Source organism: Hoplias malabaricus, chromosome 3 (assembly GCF_029633855.1).
Source record: "Hoplias malabaricus isolate fHopMal1 chromosome 3, fHopMal1.hap1, whole genome shotgun sequence".
Classification (NCBI taxonomy): domain Eukaryota; kingdom Metazoa; phylum Chordata; class Actinopteri; order Characiformes; family Erythrinidae; genus Hoplias; species Hoplias malabaricus.
The window spans coordinates 2,349,679-2,371,863 of record NC_089802.1 but is presented as its reverse complement, the minus strand read 5'-3'; the positions used below and the strand labels follow the sequence as shown (position 1 = coordinate 2,371,863).

At 47.2% G+C, this 22,185-nt stretch overlaps 2 protein-coding genes across 2 annotated transcripts; one reads left to right on the top strand and one right to left on the bottom strand.

The window, feature by feature from the left end:
- Positions 1-3,155: 3,155 nt before the first annotated feature.
- On the bottom strand, positions 3,156-10,763 carry LOC136692594 (zinc finger protein Pegasus-like). The gene is made up of 5 exons (XM_066666128.1): positions 10,711-10,763; positions 10,101-10,155; positions 8,333-8,520; positions 5,892-6,068; positions 3,156-4,966 (listed from the first exon to the last, which is right to left on the bottom strand). The coding sequence occupies exons 3-5, from the start codon at positions 8,508-8,510 to the stop codon at positions 4,128-4,130; spliced, it is 1,194 nt and encodes a 397-aa protein (XP_066522225.1). The 5' UTR covers positions 8,511-8,520; positions 10,101-10,155; positions 10,711-10,763; the 3' UTR covers positions 3,156-4,127.
- acadsb (acyl-CoA dehydrogenase short/branched chain) lies at positions 10,665-21,535 on the top strand. The gene is made up of 11 exons (XM_066666127.1): positions 10,665-10,791; positions 11,912-12,059; positions 12,600-12,700; positions 13,556-13,762; positions 14,933-15,103; positions 15,539-15,664; positions 15,787-15,879; positions 18,329-18,418; positions 18,511-18,648; positions 19,314-19,413; positions 20,750-21,535. Exons 1-11 carry the CDS (start codon positions 10,759-10,761, stop codon positions 20,824-20,826), a joined length of 1,284 nt encoding a protein of 427 aa, XP_066522224.1. The 5' UTR covers positions 10,665-10,758; the 3' UTR covers positions 20,827-21,535.
- Positions 21,536-22,185: the final 650 nt, after the last annotated feature.

The following is a 22,185-nucleotide window of genomic DNA, read 5'->3' as shown; positions in this document are numbered from 1 at the left end:
AAGTTTGTTCCAAATTGAAACCAAAAAAAACTTTTTCAGAGCAAATCGTGACGTTCGTGAGAGTGCCGAGGTTCAGTAACTCAGGAAAGAGTTCTGCCTCAAATACAGTTATCGTCCTTTACAGCATTTCATATGAATAAATAATAGAAAATAAAACAGGAACACGCTCCGTTTGTGTGTGTTTCTGGGGCTGTGTTTGGCGCGACACCATGTGCGTTGGTCAGAGCCGTGGCTCCGTGTTGATTTCGTTTCTCCGCTGTTCACGACCTCTGCAGAGCGCCTCTGAACTCGGCAACATTTACACAGTGTTATATCTCACTCTGATCTGACTTCACGGTGAACACAGAATAAAAAAATGACCCTGTCATGACTCGGACAGTTTATCTGTGGCTCTGGCGCTGTGTTCAGCCACAGTGACGCCCCCCACACACACGGTGGACAACAACTCTACAGTAACCTCGAACAGACGAATCGAACACTGGTGCGGGAGAGAGCCTAACGCAGTTGATGTGGAAGTGTCAACTTGGAAAGAAAGGAAGGTGAGGGAGGGAGTATTCACTTGGCTTCAATTAGGAGCCTCAGGAATATAATCCCACATCCAGTTGTATGACACATCTGGTCAGTTTACATTTTAAACGGATTTTCTAAGTAAAAAAAAATCAACCTGAATATGTTATTTTACTGCAAACACTGGTGCTTTGGTGCTTTTGTTTTGTTACCTGCTAAAAATGTGAAGCTTCACTTCCTCTTTTTGAACTGCTATTAACGTAGCACTAATGGACAGCTCGTTGCGCTCAGAGGGGAATGCTAACTGCCCAGATCTGTTAAGCCGTCTAGGAGATACCCTTCCTGGCCAGCAGCATCAAATTCAGCAAATTAACAGCAAGTTAAAATGCATTAAAATGTACAGAAGGATGGACGTGTGATGTATGTTCACTTGACAATGGCGCATACTTTCCACAAGGGGTCCTGTACACTAAAAATTAAGAGTTGTTTTAGAGAATACAGTCCACTTACAAACCGTGTGTCTTGCTGGTTTTGTAGTCAGTCAAATGCAAATACAGTGATCCCTCGTTTTTGGCGGGGGATGCGTTCCAAGACCACCCACAAAAAACGAATTTCCGCGAAGTAGAGGAAAAATATTTTGTTATGTATTTAACGAGTATTTGGACTTTTAAAACCCTCCCTGTTGCTGTTAACAACCCACCCTCTGCATTAAACAGTCGTTCTATAATGTTTTTCAGCTGGAACTACATGTGATATCCTACCAGTTTCTTTAATAGAGTCATTCCTAAACTGTGATTTAGCGTCAGTAAATTTCACTCGGATGTGGACATGAACAATACATGTACTGTACGTAAGAAATATTTATGTTTTTCCGAGATTTTTCCTCAATATCCGCGAAATAGCGGCCATAAGCCCCCTTGAAAAAACCCACAAAGTAGCGAGGGATTACTGTAGTGTCTAATATGAATTACAAATATGATTATTATTAATAATATTACTACAAAAGCCACTGGACAGAGTTTGAAATGATTTGCAGATGAAACACCTGAAACTAACAGTGAGGTAGCCTTTTGGGACACGGCAATAATATTCACAAGCATCAGAACATCTCGCGGACATTCGGACTGTAAAACCCCTGACCTGTCACCACCTTGAAATAATCTCGTTATAATGAGGTATATCTCAGTGTTGTGATCGGGCTGGCGTTGGGCAGGACACACTCGGTGCAGGCCGACTGGTAAAAACCCAAAAGAAACTTGACTTTCAAGCCACATATGCTTTCAAACTGTTTTCAGCTCTGAACTCTGACAGTGATCAGATTCAGTCACCTGTAACTTGTCACAGTATAAACATCAGACTTAAGAATTAAACCCAATTTGCCCTGTGCAGTGTGAACAAAGCCATGCTGCGTCACCGTGTCTCTACAGGAGCCCAGAATGGCTAAACCCAACAGCAAAAACCAACAAAATATCCGAACTGTTCCCACTGGATTCAACACACACTAGATACATTCAAACCTGATTCCAATCTGAGCATGGAACCCGTAATTCAATCAATCAGATCAGATTTAGTCACCTGTACTACGCTGGACACTGGGTGTAAACAACAGACGCACGTGTCAAACCCCATTGGTCCTGAGGTGTCAACAAAAGTACCTCTGAAATAGTTATTAAATAAATAATGAAATGGAAATAATTACATTCATTGACTTTGACACAGTGCAGGAGTTTAGTCTGAACTGAGAACCATGAGATAATACAGATTTTTTTATAAAAACAATACATTAAAGTTAAAAGCTCTGACATAAACAAAGGACAGAGGTGTTCCATAATCAATAATCTTCCACACTATTCTCTAACTGGAGTAATAATATAATTATTAAGCTTCCTGGACAAGAGTTAATTAGACAACACATCAGTTACAGGCAGATAAATATCTGATATGAAGTTTCCTGGTCGTTAACTGAGACTCCTCTGGGTGTCAGTACCTGGACGATATCAGCAGAAATTGCTGGATACTTATCAGAAAGGGCATAAATTACGGATAATTCCAGTCCAATTCAGTAACAAACGTGTCCTGAAGTGTGTATTTCTTCCTGTGTGTTAGAAGCGTGTTTGAACAATATACACATCAGCAGACTGTGATAATATTTTTAAAAAGTGGCTAAATTTAAAATAGCTCAATGAAAATTTTAAAATTATGTAAACGATGTAAAGCCAACGGCACGGTGGCTTGGTGGTTAGCACGTTCGCCTCCCAGCGCTGGGATCTTGGGTTCCCATCTGGGTGGAGTTTCCATGTTCTCCCCGTGTCTGCGTGGGTTTCCTCCGGGGGCTCCGGTTTCCTCCCACAGTCCAAAAACATGGTGGGTAGGTGAATTGGCTTCTCTAATAACTGTCCTGGTGTGTGAATGAATGTCTGTATGTGTGAGCCCAGATATGGATTGGCGCTCTGTCCTGGGTTAAACCCTAGTGCCCGATGCAGTCCTCCAGGTGGACGGTCGTTTCTGGTTGAGAGTACGCTGTGCGCGTTTGGCTGCCGCTTCTCGCCAGTGTGTGTGTGTGTGTGAGTGAATTGAGCGTTCTGAGCAGTGTAGATTGTAAAGCGTCCTTGGGTGTCTAGAAAGGCGCTATATAAGTGTAACGATAATAATAATAATAATAAAAAAATATAAAATGGTTTAAAGGAAATAACATGATTCAGGTCAGTGACTTTAAAACTGGGCAGAAAACACTACAAACAAAACTCACAAAAAACATGTAGCTTCACTGCAGGGTTCCCGCAAAAGGCCGGTTAGTCAAGGTGGTACCTTTATTGACCCGGGGTGGTTGGGGGGTTCACCGGTTCTTGTTTGTGACCGGGGGCGGGGGGGGGGGGGGGGACCGTAAACACTGCGGGAAACCCTGCACTGGGAGTGTAGAGCAGACATCACGACTGGAGGTTATGGATCGTAACTCTCATACAGTTATTTTCGACCGAATGAACTCAATACACAACTCAACCTTGGCCAGATGTTCCACAAGTTCAGCACAGAGCCGCTCCTAGATGCTGCTTCCCCGTTTCTCCTGAAACTCTGGACAAAACCAAACACACAACAAATGCTATCATTCCTCAGCTGACCACTGCACACTCTTCAAGAGCGTCACCACTGTGGATTTCGCTTTCATGTTACAATCGGACATTCCCGCCGAGTTCATCACGGTTCATGCTGAAAAAGCAGCTACTCACTGGTTCCAGCTTGGAGCAAATTTATCGGGTTCTGGAGCCTATTTTTTTTGATATTACGAAAATGTGCCAAATGTGGTTCAAAAGCAGGTACTCGAACTGGAACAGAACTCATTCCACGTTGGTCAAAGAGGGCTAACAGTGGACAATTCTTGTAGTAAACTCCACAAGGACGTACCGTTTTTCTTCAAACCTTTACCGTCACCTTCTGCTTTGTCAATAAGTGAATCATATTGAAACTGCATTAGAAAATCCCATACAAATTAGCCAAAGGCCACCTCTACATACAACTGAGGCCAGCGCATTGACTGGCTGTGGTTTAGTACAGAATTCTTTAGCTAAAGGGTTATGAGAAAAGAAAAGAAAACTCAGAATGGTCTTATTTTATGGGACAAGTCACTGCTGATGGTGGCCTTGTGTGAAATGGCAGGCGAAGTCATACTTATCCGTGCACTTGTACCCACAGACGTTACATTGAAACGGCTTCTCGTAGCCATGGCAGCCCATGTGGATGGTGTAGAGGATGTTGTCTGCAAAGTACATCTGGCAGTGCAAGCAGGCGTACAGCGTGTCCGGCGGCTTTGAGGAGGTTTGGCCGGACGCGGCCACGGACGCCGGGGTGTTGGGCTGGCTGTAGTTTACGCTGTTTGTGCTGTGGGAGTGCTGGTCCGGAGTGGAGGCTGAAGGAGGTTGAGCAGTGGTCCCAGACAAAAGTCCTGGGACAGGGGGGATGAAAACAGGCTTCTCGTCTCTACAAGACGAGTCGTCGTCCTGCTCCTGAGGGGGTAGGTTGGCCAACTGGCCGGCCAGAGTGGAGAGCTGGTCTAAAGGGTTGTCCATGATCAACGAGTGGGGATTCGTAGACGTTCCGATGCTGTGGACGTCCGACAGCTCTTCGTCGTACGGCTCCGTGTGCAGAGGGAAGCCGTTCATGTTTTTCTGCACCACCATGGACGGAGGGCTGAGGCTCACCAGGTGCCGGCGACCGTAGCCGAGAGAGCTGGACTTCTTCGGCATCTTCTTCCCGGACAGAGCCGAGTGGTGGACCAGCTTGGTGGAGAAGACTTTGTGTCTCCGGCGGCGATGGTGAGACAGGTTGCTCCGGTCACTGCAGCGGAAGGAGCACAGGTCACACTGGTATGGCTTCTCGCCCGTGTGAGAGCGCATGTGAGACTCCAGGTGGCGCTCATACGCCGAGGCAAACGGACACAGGTGGCACCGGTGGGGTTTTTCACCTTCACACACACACACACACAGAGAGAAGGAAGAGGTTTTTGTCTCACAGTAACAATGTTTATCCATTATCTAGAGTGACTTAAAGGCGAACATAGCATTAGGTGTCTTAAACAGGACTCTGTGGTTTAGGGTGGGGTTATTAATGCAGATATACCCAGAAGCCCAAACAGTAAAATCATTTTACATACTGTAACACGAGCCCCACAGCAGTGTTCTCCCCCTGTGTAAACAGCCCGATCAGAACGCCCGCTTTCAGCACCTGTTCCTTTAAATGATAATGAGCCGCTCGCTGTTCACCCCGACCCCGAGCGCACAGCAGTGAGGAGCGAGGAGCAGAAGCTCTGGTTTTTAGCCGTTTTCACTCTGTTCTCTTTCTTCTCCGTTTTTACTCAGTGCTCTTATTTCTCCGCGCTCGTTGTGTCTGTTTTACTGAGTTAAACCTCGTCTTTGCGCTCTCACATAAACATGGGTCCAGCGCTGTGATTGGACAGACTCAGACAAGGGGGCGGGGCCATTCTAAAGTCTTTGCACTTGGTGTCAGAAGTGGAGTAGAATCAAAACGGCTCGTTTTATCCTGTGTTTTCTGACTTAGGCAGCACACAGAAAACTGACTGGGGGAGACTTGTTTCACAGCGTGTGGGTTGGTGGGCTCCGGATCATCACAATAATGAGCACTGAACAAGGAATATTTTCGTAGTATGTCCCTTTAGGTTACTTTCTGCATTGAAAATGTTTTATTTCATTGGCAGGTAAAGAAATAACAATTCTATCTGCCAACAGTTTAAAACACTTTCTCTAAAAAGTGTTGCCCAGAAATAGAGTTTTCTTAATAAGAAATGTTAGATATCACTTAATAATCCATTGTCATTGGCAGTGTGTCACACATTTAAGTGGGTGCCTCTGTGTTACTGGTCAGTGTGTTACCTGTGTGGATGCGGATGTGTTCGATGAGTCTCTGGATTCCTCTGCTGCCGTAATCACAGTAGCGGCACTTCAGTTTCCCATCGTCCGTCCTCTCGAAGCTGTCTGCCAGCCCCGCGTTGTCCAGGGACACCTCGATGGAGGGGTGATCCAGACCACTCTGTTCATCTTCACACACAGCTGCAGAGAACATAACACAGCTGTGTGACACTTCACACTGCTTCTGCTTCAGCAGCTACTCAAATATACTCACATATTTAAGACTGTGTAGGCCAGACGCGCTTAAATACAATTCTCAGAGCTGAACCTCCAGAGAGGTAAAACGAGTGAGACTAACGAGCACATCTTTTCAGTCCATTCATCCATAAACGAGCAGTTTGCACTGTCCACTTTCCTTTTCTTTAAACAGAGATCTGGAGATCCCCATTCTATTTGTGGACGAGGGTAGCCTTCTTTTTCCAACGTTGTGATCAGGGCTGAACAATTTGGGGAAGATATATCTGTGATTTTTCTCAACCTTATTGCAACTGCAGTATTCATTCATTCATTCATTATCTGAAACCCTTATCCATTTCAGGGTCACGGTGGGTCCAGAACCTACCTGGAATCATTGGGCGCAAGGACGGAATACACCCTGGAGGGGGCGCCAGTCCTTCACAGGGCAACACAGACACACACACACACACACATTCACACCTACGGACACTTTTGAGTCCCCAATCCACCTACCAATGTGTGTTTTTGGACTGTGGGAAGAAACCCACGCAGACACAGGGAGAACACACCACACTCCTCACAGACAGTCACCCGGAGGAAACCCACGCAGACACAGAGAGAACACACCACACTCCTTACAGACAGTCACTCGAAGGAAACCCACGCAGACACAGGGAGAACACACCACACTCCTTACAGACAGTCACTCGAAGGAAACCCACGCAGACACAGGGAGAACACACCACACTCCTCACAGACAGTCACCTGGAGGAAACCCACGCAGACACAGGGAGAACACACCACACTCCTCACAGACAGTCACCCGGAGGAAACCCACGCAGACACAGGGAGAACACACCACACTCCTCACAGACAGTGCCACCGCAGCTGCAGTATCCATCCATCCATCCATTATCTGTAACCGCTTATCCAATTTAGGGTCGCGGGGGGTCCAGAGCCTACCTGGAATCATTGGGCGCAAGGCGGGAATACACCCTGGAGGGGACGCCAGTCCTTCACAGGGCAACACAGACACATTCACTCACACCTACGGACACTTTCGAGTCGCCAATCCACCTGCAACGTGTGTTTTTGGACTGTGGGAGGAAACTGGAGCACCCGGAGAAAACCCACGCGGACACGGGGAGAACACACCAACTCCTCACAGACAGTCACCCGGAGCGGGACTCGAACCCACAACCTCCAGGTCCCTGGAGCTGTGTGACTGCGACACTACCTGCTGCGCCACCGTGCCGCCCTGCAGCTGCAGTATAATTGTGATTATTTTTTCTATAAATGTAGGTCCAGGTCTGTGTTTATAACCAAGACAAAGAAGATCAGGGTGAAATTCTGAGCGCAGAACTGAGGACACCAGACCGACATTCAGTTATAAACAGCAGTGTCCATCAGACTACGTTGTGTCTAACTCAGTTATAGTTAAACTTAGGAAGTTATTCTTGACAGTGCAGGCTCAATTTTAAATTGCACTCTTTCAAATTGAATATTGATATTTATTAAATGTATTTAATTTATCGTTCAGTCCTACTGAGCCTCACAAGTCACCGAACAAACTGCTGCTAAGTGATGTCACTGTTATCACCGAAACTCTTACACACTTCACGACTGGACCCAAGAAAGGAAAGATTGTGGAAATTTCTGGCCGATTGCGAGGGGCATCTCTCTTTGGAGTTTTGAGCCTGGTCTAAACCTCATTTAGGTTTGGACCGGGACAGGGCCCGGCTGTCATCAGCTCCACTGACCAAAGAGGAACACTGTAGTTCTACAATCACACACTACAATCCATCCGTTACATGTTTTTCAGTGGTCAAAACCCAAACAGGAACTCCAGCAGCACTGCTGTGTCTGATCCACTCTACACCAGCACAACACACACTAACACACCACCACCACGTCAGTGTCACTGCAGCGCTGAGAATGATCCACCACCACATCACACCTGCTCTGTGGGGGTCCTGAGCGCTGAGGAACAGGGGGAAAGGGGGCGAACAAAGTATGCAGAGCAACAGGTGGACTACAGTCTGTAACTGTAGAGCAACAAAGTGCTCCTGTGTGGTCAGTGGAGCACAGAAAATGGGAAATGAGTGTAGAAACAAGGCGAGCATGTGTAATATAGATTTATTTTGGGAATATCTGAGGCCACGGTCTTCACTAGAGAAAATAACCGTTTGCTCCTGTAAACATTCGACTGGTGATAGAACATGGCTTACTTCCTTGATAATCTTCTGGTTCCTTCTCCTCATCCACAGGACCGGAGAGCATGTTAACGTGTTGTGTTTGTTGACTGAGATATTCCTGGAAGTCCTTCACTAAGTCCAGGGACTCCTGCTTCTTCTCGTCCATGGTCCAACCGTGATGTGTCACAGCTTCTGAGTGGGTTATCCGCATCTAAACGGCACTACAGGAGAAACAGAATAACTCAGTGTCAGTATTTTCCATTGGTAGGAGATGTGAATAACACTGATGATCCGGTTACAGTGGCCCCTGTCGTAGTGGGGTAGCCTCTATCAGGCCGTGCGTTAATGGTGAGTGTAAAGACCTAAGCCACTTTGACATGTGCCATCTCCAAAACTCAGGTCTTTGTGGGGTGTTGCCAGTGTACGGTGATTAGTACGGAACCAAAGTGCTCAAAGCAAGGACATATAGTGAACCAGCGTCAAGCAGTTTGTGCTGCAGTAGCTCTTATGTGTAATAGGACATCAATGAGCCTTGTGTGCCTTTGACCCTGTCGCTGCTTCACCAGTTATCCTTGTTTGGAGCACTTTAACCCATTGTGGGTTCGATTCCTGCTCCGGGTGACTGTCTGTGAGGAGTGTGGTGTGTTCTCTCTGTGTCTGCGTGGGTTTCCTCCGGGTGACTGTCTGTGAGGAGTGTGGTGTGTTCTCTCTGTGTCTGCGTGGGTTTCCTCCGGGTGACTGTCTGTAAAGAGTTGGTGTGTTCTCTCTGTGTCTGCGTGGGTTTCCTCTGGGTGACTGTCTGTGAGGAGTGTGGTGTGTTCTCTCTGTGTCTGCGAGGGTTTCCTCCGGGTGACTGTCTGTAAAGAGTTGGTGTGTTCTCTCTGTGTCTGCATGGGTTTCCTCCGGGTGACTGTCTGTGAGGAGTGTGGTGTTTTCTCCCTGTGTCTGCGTGGGTTTCCTCCGGGTGCTCCGGTTTCCTCCCACGCTCCAAAAACACACGTTGGTAGGTGGATTGGCGACTCAAAAGTGTCCGTAGGTGTGAGTGTGTGTGTGAATGTGTGTGTGTGTCTGTGTTGCCCTGTGAAGGACTGGCGCCCCCTCCAGGGTGTATTTCCACCTTGTGCCCAATGATTCCAGGTAGGCTCTGGACCCACTGCGACCCTGAACTGGATAAGGGTTACAGATAATGAATGAATAAGGGTTTAGTTTAAAGACATGTCCTGCATTTCTTCAGAAAATAAGAGTTTTTAAAACTCTTAGTCCTTTTGACGACTGACATCAGGCCAGGACCTTGATTTATAGAATTTCCCTTTTAAATAAAAACTACATTATCAATCACAATAAATCGTTCAGCTTCACTCCAACTCATCGTAAATATCCCGGGTAGTGCTCTCCATCCCTCTACACTCAGAAACACTGTCACTGCAGTGGTAGAGCCAGTGGTACGGTCTTTTCAATGCCTTTACATAATTTGCACTGATTTCATATACCTTTCAGGTTTCAGCTCTACATTTCTATTATTGTTATTTCTATTAATGGTAGTTATGTTATGAAACATAAACTCAACATAGTCAAATTTCATTGGGGAAAAAAATACTATAATAGGGAACACAACAAGCTTTAACATGCATGCTGTACCTTTAAATGTACATTTACACTATGTTTCTGAGTGTATAGGGAACACACCCCAGCGCTGGGGATTTACACCTCTTTAGCCGACGTTTGGCGTTGGAATTAGAAACCTCAGGCTTGTGTGTGGACACTAGAGTGTCACAATATATTGGTTAATGCTGACACTTACCTTAGTGTTCACTGCCACTGGGAGACCTGCAGCACAACACAACCAGAAGCGTCCTCTGATTAAAACATACACAATAAAACATTAATAACACTCCGTAACTGTAGCAGCTCTAGCGCAGCGCCTTACACATAGGATAGATAACAGATTTAATTGTTTATATCCATCGTCAACCGTTAGAATAGAGAGAAAAAGGTTTTATTTCTCCAACACTAAGCTAAGAGCTACTTCGCGATGCGAGCATAAAAAGACACTAAGAGCTGTGTTGGAAAGGAAAAACAAAATAAAAGTCTCCGGAACGTCACATCTATCACTTCCCAAAAATAAATGTTAATTGTTTACATTTAAAATAGCGTTGTGTATAAAATATTAATCACATATTGTTTAAAAAATATATAGTAATAACCTGACCGGACCTGACCAAATATAAACAGCCGTGTTGGGGGAAGAATACAAGATAAAAGTCTTCTATATTTCACAGAAGTTAGATTATTTTATGAAGAAACTATTGTTAAAAAATAAATATTTACCCATTTACAAATATACTATTCGAAACCGGGGAAATACGTGTAATTTTAAATAATAAGCAATACGTCAATAAAAATACACTAACCTTAACGCCTTACGAAAAGAAAGAGCCCGTATGTAAACAAGCTCCGTGATGGCGGCGCCCTTCAGCAGGATTTTAGGAAAGGTGAATAAATACATTTATTTATGGGACTGTGAATTTCTGTTCGACGGCGAAATATATGTCCTACATATCCACTCTCCGCTGCTGTGTGTCTGTCCGCTCTGACAGAGGATAACGCTGAAGATTTTTGAGTTAAATCTGAGTCTCGTCATTAGTTGCGGGCTGCAGACCAAACACTGCACTAAATAAAGGATAAATAAAACTGAAATCATAACTAATACACACGAGCTTACCGTCTGTTAAAAAGTTTTGTAGATACTCCTTATAATTGAATACTTTGACCTGGAGATGGAGAACCATCCAATACATTTGGGGAAGTTGGGGTTTTTAATTGTGACTTCATTGGCATTTTTTTTATTATTATTTTTTTTTTTGTGGCTGTATAAAGTCCCATGCTGATTGACCTTCTAAAAAACAACGTCAGCTAATTCGCATAGCAAGTTATTTATATTTCAAAATACCCTAATGCCTTAAAAGTGGTTTAGATGTAGCGTATCTCTAATTTCACTTTAACCTTCTTTCAGCATAGGTGGATCAGGATTGGTTCCATAGGTGTGTGATGTAAGAAACCCTGCCTGTCTTAATCTGCGTTTTTTGACACTGTCTCTGGAACACTGAAGGAAATGTACAGCCACAGATATCACTGGAGGGGTCATTTAGAGACTTGAGAGTAGTTCACAGTGGTGGGGATAGGAACCAGACGTCTCAGGGGTTTAATCTGTCTATTACATGAAGCATTTATGAACAGAAAGGTGATCCCTGGGAATCGGTTACAGAGTGACAAACTGCTGACACTGCGATACTGAGGAAAGTGGTTTGTTCTCCCTGTGTCTGTGTGGGTGTCCTCTGGGTGCTCAGATTTCTTCCCACAGCTGAAAAATACATTATCGGAAGTGGGGTGGCTATTCAAATCTGTCCACAGGTGTGAGTGTGTGTGTGTGTGATGCCTGGTGATGGACTGGTGCGCTGTCCAGATTGTGTTCTTCTGGGTAGGCTCTGGACCGAGCCCTGAACAGGATTAAGAAGTTACAGAAAGTAAATGAAAGTTTTGAATGAATATAAATCACAGACAGAATAGAAGTACCTTTGCTGACGTTTCCCAATTGTACTTTGATGTTTGTAGATCAGCAGGCAGCTGTGTCGGCCATGGGCTTCATCCCGGAGGCCGATGTCGTCACGGTCAGTCGCTGTGGAGCAGTCGGCCCCTTCGGCCGCTGGGTTCCCTCCGCTGCAGACCTTCTCCGAGGAGGAGACCATGATGAGGGAGGCAGGTCAGAACGGATTTCTAATTTTGTGAAGACGAGATAAATCGTGAAATTGTGACTCTGTACAGTAAACTCTGACACACACACACACACACACACAGACAGACAGACAGAGGTGGGTGGGCAGCCATGTCACTCACATAACCCAGAAGCATTTGGGAGTCAATGCCTTAGTCAATGGCGTTGTGTTTACTGAGAGAGGAGAAAGTGCTGTTATTCGCTCCCCCACCCACATGTTTCTGCTAGTTTCAGGGGAAAATACCTTTTTGTTTTGGGGCACTGCCAGTGGCCACTAACTGACTGGCAGCTGCCACAGAATTCAACATCCTGCTGCCTGTTAGAGATAAACCTTTACAACAATTGTGTGTTGTCACAACCATGAACTTGTTTTCATCGGAGACTCTCTCTAATACACACCAATGTTGTACATCACAGCTTTGAGGGGAAAATATAGCTGATGTAAGTTAAGGCATGATTTAAACATGAGCTGCAACATTAACCGGATTATAATGGTGAATTTTAACTGCTCAATGTTTCTTTTCACAGTCAGGAAATTCGCTCAGGAGCGCATCGCTCCTGTTGTGTCTAAGATGGATGAAAACTCTGCCATGGATGGTGACCTGATCAGCTCTCTCTTTGAGCAGGGGGTCTGTCTCTCTTTTTTACGCTGGTTGAAAAGTCAATAGAATGTGGTCTAATCCAGTGGTTCCCAAACATTCTCTGCAGTGCGCCCCCTTTGTAGATGAGATTTTGCTCCTTGCCTCCACTGAAATCTATTTTGGACAGTTTCACACATTCACCCAGTCACACACACACACACACACACACACACACACACACACACACACACCCTCACACCTGTGGACAGTTTCACTCATTCACCCAGTCACTCACACACACACTCACACCTGTGGACAGTTTCACTCACTCACCCAGTCACTCACAAACACACACACTCACCCTGTCACTTACTCACACACTCACACCTGTGGACAGTTTCACTCACACACACACCTGTGGACAGTTTCACTCACTCACCCAGTCACTCACACACACACACACACTCACCCTGTCACTTACTCTCACACACACACACCTGTGGACAATTTCACCCAGTCACACACACACACACACACACACACACACACACATCTGTGGACAGTTTCACTCACTCACCCAGTCACTCACACACACACACACACACACACTCACCCTGTCACTTACTCTCACACACACACCTGTGGACAGTTTCACTCATTCACCCAGTCTCACACACACACACTCACACCTGTGGACAGTTTCACTCACTCACCCAGACACACACACACACACCTGTGGACAGTTTCACTCATTCACCCAGTCACTAACACTCACACCTGTGGACAGTTTCACACACTCACCCAGTCACTAACACTCACACCTGACAGCAGTTTTGTGAGTGATGCTAAGAGTCTGCGGTTCTGTGATCCATGCTCTGTCTGGTCTCCTGTGTGTTTTTTCAGTTGATGGGAATAGAGATCGGTACAGAATACGGAGGCACTGGCTCCACCTTCTTCTCCTCCATCCTGGTGATCGAGGAGCTGGCCAAGGTCGACCCGTCCGTGTCGGTTCTGTGTGACATCCAGAACACACTCATCAACACGCTGCTGTCCAACCTGGGCACAGAGGAGCAGAAAGAGAAGTACCTGAGCCGCCTCGCTACAGATATGGTGAGACACACTCTGTATCGACCACATAGACACCCTCCCTTAGCCTCTCTATGTCATGTGTTAATTGTGTTCTCTAAGAGAAGTTGTTTTCATTATCACTGTTAATATTTATGTGAGGGCGGCACGGTGGTGCAGCAGGTAGTGTCTCTGTCACAGCTCCAGGGTCCTAGAGGTTGTGGGTTCGATTCCCGCTCCGAGTGACTGTCTGTGAGGAGTGTGGTGTGTTCTCCCTGTGTCTGCGTGGGTTTCCTCCGGGTGACTGTCTGTGAGGAGAGTGGTGTGTTCTCTCTGTGTCTGCGTGGGTTTCCTCCGGGTGACTGTCTGTGAGGAGTGTGATGTGTTCTCCCTGTGTCTGCGTGGGTTTCCTCCGGGTGACTGTCTGTGAGGAGTGTGGTGTGTTCTCTCTGTGTCTGCGTGGGTTTCCTCCGGGTGACTGTCTGTGAGGAGTGTGATGTGTTCTCCCTGTGTCTGCGTGGGTTTCCTCCGGGTGACTCTGTGAGGAGTGTGGTGTGTTCTCTCTGTGTCTGCGTGGGTTTCCTCCGGGTGACTGTCTGTGAGGAGCGTGGTGTGTTCTCCCTGTGTCTGCGTGGGTTTCCTCCGGGTGACTGTCTGTGAGGAGTGCTCCGGTTTCCTCCCACAGTCCAGAACACATGTTGGTAGGTGGATTGGTGACTCAAAAGTGTCTGTAGGTGTGAGTGTGTGAGTGAGTGTGTGTGTGTTGCCCCGTGAAGGACTGGCGCCCCCTCCAGGGTGTATTCCCGACTTGCGCCCAATGATTCCAGGTAGGCTCTGGACCCCCCGCGACCCTGAATTGGATAAGGGTTACAGATAATGAATGGATGAATATTTATGTGTAAATGCACATTTTCCCCAGAGGGTCCTGTGATAAACAAACAATAAATAAACGGTACCAAGAAACATCATTGTTATAATGAAGGAACCGAGTTAAACTGGAATTACAGACTCAGATGCTGTTTCTCAGAATCACTTTCCGTTTCAGTCGTGTTACAGAGGCTAATGCAGCGTTAGGAGTCTAGCCTAAGGTCCCCTATTGGTATGACATGGGGTTCCTGCCCGAACACCACATCAACCCCTAATCTATCGTGTGGAGGACTGTTTTATCCACTACACTAACTAACTACCTTTACTCTCCATGTTCCTCTGGGGCAGGTGGGTAGTTTTTGTCTGTCGGAGGTGGGCTCAGGGAGTGATGCCTTTTCCCTGAAAACCAGAGCAGAGAAACATAAAGATTATTACACCATCAACGGCTCAAAGATGTGGATCAGTAACGCAGAGCATGCAGGAGTCTTCCTGGTCATGGCCAACGCAGAGCCGTCTGCTGTGAGTCTCTCTCTCTCTCTCTCTCTCTCTCTCTCTCTCTCTCTCTCTTCTCTCTCTCTCTTCACTCTCTCTCTCTCTCTCTCTCTTCTCTCTCTCTCTCTCTCTCTTCACTCTCTCTCTTCTCTCTCTCTCTCTCTCTCTCTCTCTTCTCTCTCTCTCTCTCTCTCTCTCTCTTCACTCTCTCCTCTCTCTCTCTCTCTTCTCTCTTCTCTCTCTCTCTCTCTCTCTCTCTCTCTCTCTCTCTCTCTCTCTCTCTTCACTCTCTCTCTCTCTCTTTACCCCTTCACTCTACTCTCTACATCTTTCTTCCCGCTCTCTTCACTCTCTCTCTCTCTCTCTCTCTCTCTCTCTCTCTCTCTCTCTCTCTCTCTCTCTCTCTCTCACTCTCTCTCTTAGATTAGATTAGTTTATTAATGGGTGTGTTGTGTTTGACAGGGTTACAGAGGCATCACCTGTTTTATTGTGGACCGGGACACAGAGGGGCTTCATATTGGAAAGAAGGAGAATAAACTGGGCCTGAGAGCCTCGTCCACCTGCCCCCTGAACTTCGACAACGTCCGGGTACCAACACACACACACACACACACACACACACACACACACACACACACACACAATCACCAGCAGTCACAGACCAAATGTCAGAAATGAAGAGGCTGATCAGCATGTTTGTATCTGAACAGGTTCCTGAGAAGAATGTTCTGGGTAAAGTGGGGCAGGGATATAAATACGCCATCGGGATGCTGAACGGGGGCAGGATCGGCATCGCAGCGCAGGTACAGCTCTAACATAGCAGTGCAGTAATAGAGACAATCAGTAAAACTGGATACAACTCTCCAAAAACACTGATATTTTAAGCCTGAACTGAGGACTGTCCAATAGGAATGTCCCATACCACTTCTCCTACTGGATTCATGATTATTGATGGATGGCCCTCTTCATTAAACTCTGAGGGGAAATGTACATGTCACAGCAGCTCCAAAATAATGAGAAAGTTCAATGGACGAAAGTTATTATTAACTTTAGATATAAAGATATAAAAGTAAAGAAGATAAACTGTTTTAGTGAAAATTAAATAAACTAAATATTGAGATTTAAAACTGATATAGTGGGCAGCACGGTGGTGCAGCAGGTAGGTGTCGCAGTCACACAGCTCCAGGGACCTGGAGGTTGTGGGTTTCCTCCAGGTGACTGTCTGTGAGGAGTGTGGTGTGTTCTCCCTGTGTCTGCGTGGGTTTCCTGCGGGTGACTGTCTGTGAGGAGTGTGGTGTGTTCTCCCTGTGTCTGCGTGGGTTTCCTCCGGGTGACTGTCTGTGAGGAGTGTGGTGTGTTCTCCCTGTGTCTGCGTGGGTTTCCTCCGGGTGACTGTCCGTGAGGAGTGTGGTGTGTTCTCCCTGTGTCTGCGTGGGTTTCCTCCGGGTGACTGTCTGTGAGGAGTGTGGTGTGTTCTCCCTGTGTCTGCGTGGGTTTCCTCCGGGTGACTGTCTGTGAGGAGTGTGGTGTGTTCTCCCTGTGTCTGCGTGGGTTTCCTCCGGGTGACTGTCTGTGAGGAGTGTGGTGTGTTCTCCCTGTGTCTGCGTGGGTTTCCTCCGGGTGACTGTCCGTGAGGAGTGTGGTGTGTTCTCCCTGTGTCTGCGTGGGTTTCCTCCGGGTGACTGTCCGTGAGGAGTGTGGTGTGTTCTCCCTGTGTCTGCGTGGGTTTCCTCCGGGTGACTGTCCGTGAGGAGTGTGGTGTGTTCTCCCTGTGTCTGCGTGGGTTTCCTCCGGGTGACTGTCCGTGAGGAGTGTGGTGTGTTCTCCCTGTGTCTGCGTGGGTTTCCTCCGGGTGACTGTCCGTGAGGAGTGTGGTGTGTTCTCCCTGTGTCTGCGTGGGTTTCCTCCGGGTGACTGTCCGTGAGGAGTGTGGTGTGTTCTCCCTGTGTCTGCGTGGGTTTCCTCCGGGTGACTGTCCGTGAGGAGTCTGGTGTGTTCTCCCTGTGTCTGCGTGGGTTTCCTCCGGGTGACTGTCCGTGAGGAGTTTGGTGTGTTCTCCCTGTGTCTGCGTGGGTTTCCTCCGGGTGACTGTCCGTGAGGAGTGTGGTGTGTTCTCCCTGTGTCTGCGTGGGTTTCCTCCGGGTGACTGTCTGTGAGGAGTGTGGTGTGTTCTCCCTGTGTCTGCGTGGGTTTCCTCCGGGTGACTGTCTGTGAGGAGTGTGGTGTGTTCTCCCTGTGTCTGCGTGGGTTTCCTCCGGGTGACTGTCTGTGAGGAGTGTGGTGTGTTCTCCCTGTGTTCGCGTGGGTTTCCTCCGGGTGACTGTCTGTGAGGAGTGTGGTGTGTTCTCCCTGTGTTCGCGTGGGTTTCCTCCGGGTGACTGTCTGTGAGGAGTGTGGTGTGTTCTCCCTGTGTCCGCGTGGGTTTCGTCAGGGTGACTGTCTGTCAGGAGTGTGGTGTGTTCTCCCTGTGTCCGCGTGGGTTTCCTCCGGGTGACTGTCTGTCAGGAGTGTGGTGTGTTCTCCCTGTGTCTGCGTGGGTTTACTCCGGGTGACTGTCTGTGAGGAGTGTGGTGTGTTCTCCCTGTGTCCGCGTGGGTTTCCTCCGGGTGACTGTCTGTCAGGAGTGTGGTGTGTTCTCCCTGTGTCTGCGTGGGTTTCCTCCGGGTGACTGTCTGTGAGGAGTGTGGTGTGTTCTCTCTGTGTCTGCGTGGGTTTCCTCCGGGTGACTGTCTGTGAGGAGTGTGGTGTGTTCTCCTTGTGTCTGCGTGGGATTCCTCCGGGTGCTCCGGTTTCCTCCCACGCTCCAAAAACACACGTTGGTAGTGGATTGGTGACTCAAAAGTGTCCGTAGGTGTGAGTGAATGTGTGTGAGTGTTGCCTTTTGAAGGATTGGCGCCCCCTCGAGGGTGTATTCCCACCTTGTGCCCAATGATTCCAGGTAGGCTCTGGACCCACCGCGACCCTGAACTGGATAAGGGTTACAGATAATGAATGAATGAATAAAACTGATATAAAGAGAAGTTATCAGCTTCAGATATCTGACCATCTCAGTAATCCTGCTTCGAGTAACAGTCCTTCTGTCTGTGTGTGTGTCTCTGTCTGTCTCTCTCTCTCTCTCTCTCTCTCTGTCTCTCTCTGTGTCTCTGTGTGTGTGTCTCTCACTCTTTGTGTGTGTCTCTTTGTCTCTCTGTGTATCTCTCTGTGTGTCTCTCTATGTCTCTCTCTCTCTGTGTGTGTGTGTGTGTGTTGCAGATGCTGGGCTTAGCTCAGGGTTGTTTTGATCACACTGTTCCCTACACCAGGGAGAGGGTCCAGTTCGGTAAACGCATCTTTGACTTCCAGGTAAAACTTAATAAAAACCTTCCTTAAATTCCAGTGTGAATATCTGTGTATTTTAAAACAGACCAATGGTAATAATGTAGTTTGATTGACAGGGCATGCAGCATCAGATCGCCCACGTGGCCACTCAGCTGGAGGCGGCCAGACTCCTGACCTATAACGCGGCCCGGCTGAAAGAGGCGGGGAGACCCTTCATTAAAGAAGCGTGCATGGCCAAGTACTTCGCAGCAGAGGTCAGAACTTTCCCAGCGCAGTGTGTTCAACATCCTCCAGGAAGGTCCTCTCTGTGGCAATGTCCCTGAGTCCTCAGTCACACTCAAACAACACTAGGCTCCTATCTTTTTAGAATGAGGGAAACATTTGAACCCCAGACGAGCCTCTCCCGACGTAACCCTCCTGTTCGGCCCGGGCTCGGGGGTGGACCCAGGGAGAGCAAACCAAACCCTACACAGACTGAATGTGGGGTCCCAGTGCTGCCCCTGTCTGTATCCAGCAGAACTGCACTGAATATTCCGCTGAGAAACAGACTCAAATATGTAGAACATTAATACAGAGCCCCAGCACAAATACTGGGCACAGACCAAGGCCCTTTTCCACCCCAGTGCATTACTACAGACTGTAATTTAATGCTTAAACAAGTCATTTAACCACCAGAGGATCTTTAAATTGAGGTTAAAAACCTCTCTATCCTCATGTGCCTTTGACTGAGCTCTAAAACTTGGCCCTCGCTGCAATTTTATCTCCATTTTAACGTCCTTTTTATGTTTTTACTTTATTTGACTGCACTTTACTCTTAAGTCTTTCTCTTTTCAGTTTAATTTAAATGTTTAATTCTTTTAAAACTGTAAGTGTTTTTCGGCTCCATCTCTTACTGTGTGGATTAATGTGCTGTTTTCAGGTTGCAACTTTAACCACATCTAAATGCATCGAGTGGATGGGAGGAGTGGGCTTCACCAAGGACTACCCCATCGAGAAGTACTACAGAGACTGTAAAATAGGTGAGTGAGCACCATGTGTGGTGTTTACTGTGTAAACAGAGGCTGGTTTAAGATGTAGACACAGTCTAAAGGCTGTGAGGAGTGTGGTGTGTTCTCCCTGTGTCTGTGTGGGTTTCCTCCGGGTGACTGTCTGTGAGGAGTGTGGTGTGTTCTCTCTGTGTCTGTGTGGGTTTCCTCCGGGTGACTGTCTGTGACGAGTGTGGTGTGTTCTCCCTGTGTCTGCGTGGGTTTCCTCCGGGTGACTGTCTGTGAGGAGTGTGGTGTGTTCTCCCTGTGTCTGCGTGGGTTTCCTCCGGGTGACTGTCTGTGAGGAGTGTGGTGTGTTCTCCCTGTGTCTGTGTGGGTTTCCTCCGGGTGACTGTCTGTGAGGAGTGTGGTGTGTTCTCTCTGTGTCTGTGTGGGTTTCCTCCGGGTGACTGTCTGTGACGAGTGTGGTGTGTTCTCCCTGTGTCTGCGTGGGTTTCCTCCGGGTGACTGTCTGTGAGGAGTGTGGTGTGTTCTCTCTGTGTCTGTGTGGGTTTCCTCCGGGTGACTGTCTGTGAGGAGTGTGGTGTGTTCTCCCTGTGTCTGCGTGGGTTTCCTCCGGGTGACTGTCTGTGAGGAGTGTGGTGTGTTCTCCCTGTGTCTGCGTGGGTTTCCTCCGGGTGACTGTCTGTGAGGAGTGTGGTGTGTTCTCCCTGTGTCTGTGTGGGTTTCCTCCGGGTGACTGTCTGTGAGGAGTGTGGTGTGTTCTCTCTGTGTCTGCGTGGGTTTCCTCCGGGTGACTGTCTGTGAAGAGTGTGGTGTATCAAACCCCACAGCAGTGTTCTCCCCTGTGTAAACAGCCCCTGTTCAGAACGCCCGCTTTCAGCACCTGTTCCTTTAAATGATAATGAGCCGCTCGCTGTTCACCCCGACCCCGAGCGCACAGCAGTGAGGAGCGAGGAGCAGAAGCTCTGGTTTTTAGCCGTTTTCACTCTGTTCTCTTTCTTCTCCGTTTTTACTCAGTGCTCTTATTTCTCCGCGCTCGTTGCGTCTGTTTTGCTGAGTTTAACCTCGTCTTTGCCCTCTCACATTAACGCGGGTCCAGCGCTGTGATTGGACAGACTCAGACGAGGGGGCGGGGCCATTCTAAAATCTCTGCACTTGACGTCAGAAGCGGAGCAGAATCAGAACGTCTCAGTGTGGGTTAAATGAATGTGTTAATGCATTTAAAAAGGGATGTGTTCATAATATAACCACTTCAAGAGTAAGGCCTAACACTCAGTGTTCATATATGGGCAGCTGTTGCTGTCTGCTTTCAAGGGGCTCGTGCTCAGATGCTGCTTCATCGCTGGTATTTTGTGTTCTCCTGCAGGCACCATCTATGAGGGAACAACTAACATTCAGCTGAGCACCATGGCCAAGCTCATTGATCAGGAGTATGACTCCTAAACTTACCCATCTCTGTGCTGCTGATGCCCCCCATCTCTCGTCTGTACAGAGGTCATCATCTGTAGCTTAACACCTTTACCTCTAGCGCTTCAGTAAAATCACAACCCAGACTTGGACTCGACGCACAGAGCTGAGACTGAAGGAGGAGATCACTTTTAAAAGAAGAGAAAGAAAAAGTTAGAAATGTAGAAGATACAGCTGTTTATGGTCCAAACTCATCCAGCCCCTGGAGCAGGTTAGATGCAGCTCCATGGAGATATCCACGAATAAACTGATCCACTGCCCTGACACCATGACAGGAACTGTACAGCGCTGGGGCTGATGTGATGGGGTTTATAGGGAAAAATCAAAAGTACAGGCCACGTTTTCAGTTACTGATTTCTTTGGTGTTTTGTTGCACTGTAGGAAAATGTCTCTCATTAAAAACTCTACATATTAATAGTGTGTTTTGATCAGACCTCACTCGCAGTAAACAAACCCTGCTACTGTGTGTGTAGAGATTATTTTACACTCTGTAGGACACGAGTGTCACTGTCTAGTGTTTTGTTGCAAAATAAATCACAAGCTGATGTTAATAAATGGATTTAAAGGTGATTTACAGTAAATTCTCTGAAGGAAATTGGTGCCTTGTGTTGGATTTTGTAGAGATTCCTTTAAAAACCAGATCTGTGAATGTCCCTCAATCATCAAAATACGCTGTGTTTTGTGAGCCATCAATAAATAAAATAGTTTTAAATACGTTTCAAACATTCATTCCTTCACTTCCTCCTCCTCTGGTTCAGGGAAAGTCCACAACTGATTACACCCAGGACCTCGAGACACTGCATGAAATGTGTGCCCTTATTTACACCTTTCTAACTCGTTTTAACACACTTTGGCCACTAGGTGGCGGGCAACACCCATAAACTGCGCTGTGACTCTGGAGAAAAGGTCCATTACAAACCGGTAATTACGGCCTGTCGGTGATAGTGTGGATTTATTGCAGTGTAATTGTGCTTCAGTTTGGACCGAGCACCAATAATTCAGCCGCACTGACGATAGTGAGAGTTTGATTTATTATATAATTATTATAGCAGTGTAAAAACACGTCCTTACATTCACTAAATTAAAACCACACTGACATGGAGAGTGGATCAGAAACAGCAGTGCTGCTGGAGTTTATAAAAACCCTCAATGTCTGAACTGAGAACAGTTCCTCAACCAAGGATTAGTTCAGAGAAGAAATCAAATAAACATGACCTTCCCCTGACCCCACATGCAGTCGTCTGCAGTAAGAGTTTTGCTTCATTGCTTTAGAACCAAAGCTAAGATGCTAATGTTGCTAACAAGTACTGGAAGTCAATAGTCACTGAAAGGTTT